The following is a 975-nucleotide window of genomic DNA, read 5'->3' as shown; positions in this document are numbered from 1 at the left end:
CCCTTCACACTGACCCCCACCCCCCTCCAACCTCACTCCCCATACCCTCCCCTCCCCGAACACAGACGGTTGCTGACCAATCAAGTTGTGGGGGGGGGCGGTTGGAATGGCACACACGGCGAACGGCCGCTCGTGTCAAGTGGGCACGCGCACTAGCTGGTGTCCGTGCCGCTTGCCCCTCGCGCGCAACCACAGGTGGGCACGCGCGCTGGTCGGTATCCGCGCCGCTCGCGCCTCGCACGCACCGACAGGTGGGCACGCGCGTTGGCCGGTGCCCGCGCAGTCCCTCTCCCTGAGCCTGAATGGAGCGCTCTGTCCCTCACACTCAGGGTGTGGAAATGGCGGCGGTTGGCAGCGCCGTGTGTGTGGCGGTGCTGCAGCTCGTGTTGCTGGACGGAGTCGCCTCTTACAGCTTCCCGGCGAATTACACGTGAGTAACCGGGGGGGGGGGGGGGGAGAAGGTGTCCAAATAACGAAAATGATCTCAGTGTGGGTGGGGGGCGGTGAAACCGAGATTCGCGCAGTTTTCAGGAGGGGTCTGGCCCCGGTCTCGGAGCGGGGCAACTGCTGACAGATTGCCTCCTTGCTGCCTGAGATAACGGGAGAGACGAGCAGGCGGCTCTTCGCATCCCCGCAGGTGGCTGAGGTGGTTCCGGCTGCTGCTGCTGTCCCGTTCCCGGAGAGAGGACTGAGCCCGGGAACCCTGTGTGGGTAGACCCCAGGGAGACAGACTCTCATGCGCCGAGGATTCCGGGGCTCAGACACCCGCCTCGCCCCCTCTCCCCCTTCCCCATCTCCCTTCACTTAGTTTAACGGCGACTCGGGAACTTTCTCCGTCGCGAGCGGGTTCCAGTGGCCGAGCCAAGGCATCCCGCCGGAGTCGGGGGTCTCCTCTACGCCGCACCTCACTCCCCTCACGTCTGTTCTCCTCCCCTCCCCCCCCCCCCCGGGTCAGGATCTCTTCCCTCCACCCCC

The 975-nt window shown here is 66.3% G+C and overlaps 1 protein-coding gene across 4 annotated transcripts in view; it reads left to right on the top strand.

Annotated features, from left to right (window-relative positions):
- Positions 1-137: 137 nt before the first annotated feature.
- cacna2d2a (calcium channel, voltage-dependent, alpha 2/delta subunit 2a) overlaps positions 138-975 on the top strand; it is an 810,266-nt gene continuing 809,428 nt past the window's right edge. For 3 of the 4 annotated variants that reach the window (XM_043708453.1, XM_043708452.1, XM_043708451.1), the window contains exon 1: positions 139-430. In XM_043708453.1, coding sequence (XP_043564388.1) covers positions 303-430 — 128 coding nt within the window. In that variant the 5' untranslated portion in view covers positions 139-302. Of the gene's footprint in view, positions 431-975 lie in introns of all 4 variants that reach the window. The other variant, XM_043708454.1, reaches the window with a different exon arrangement.

This window comes from Chiloscyllium plagiosum, chromosome 18 (assembly GCF_004010195.1).
Source record: "Chiloscyllium plagiosum isolate BGI_BamShark_2017 chromosome 18, ASM401019v2, whole genome shotgun sequence".
Taxonomy (NCBI): domain Eukaryota; kingdom Metazoa; phylum Chordata; class Chondrichthyes; order Orectolobiformes; family Hemiscylliidae; genus Chiloscyllium; species Chiloscyllium plagiosum.
This window is presented reverse-complemented; position numbering and strand designations above follow the sequence as displayed.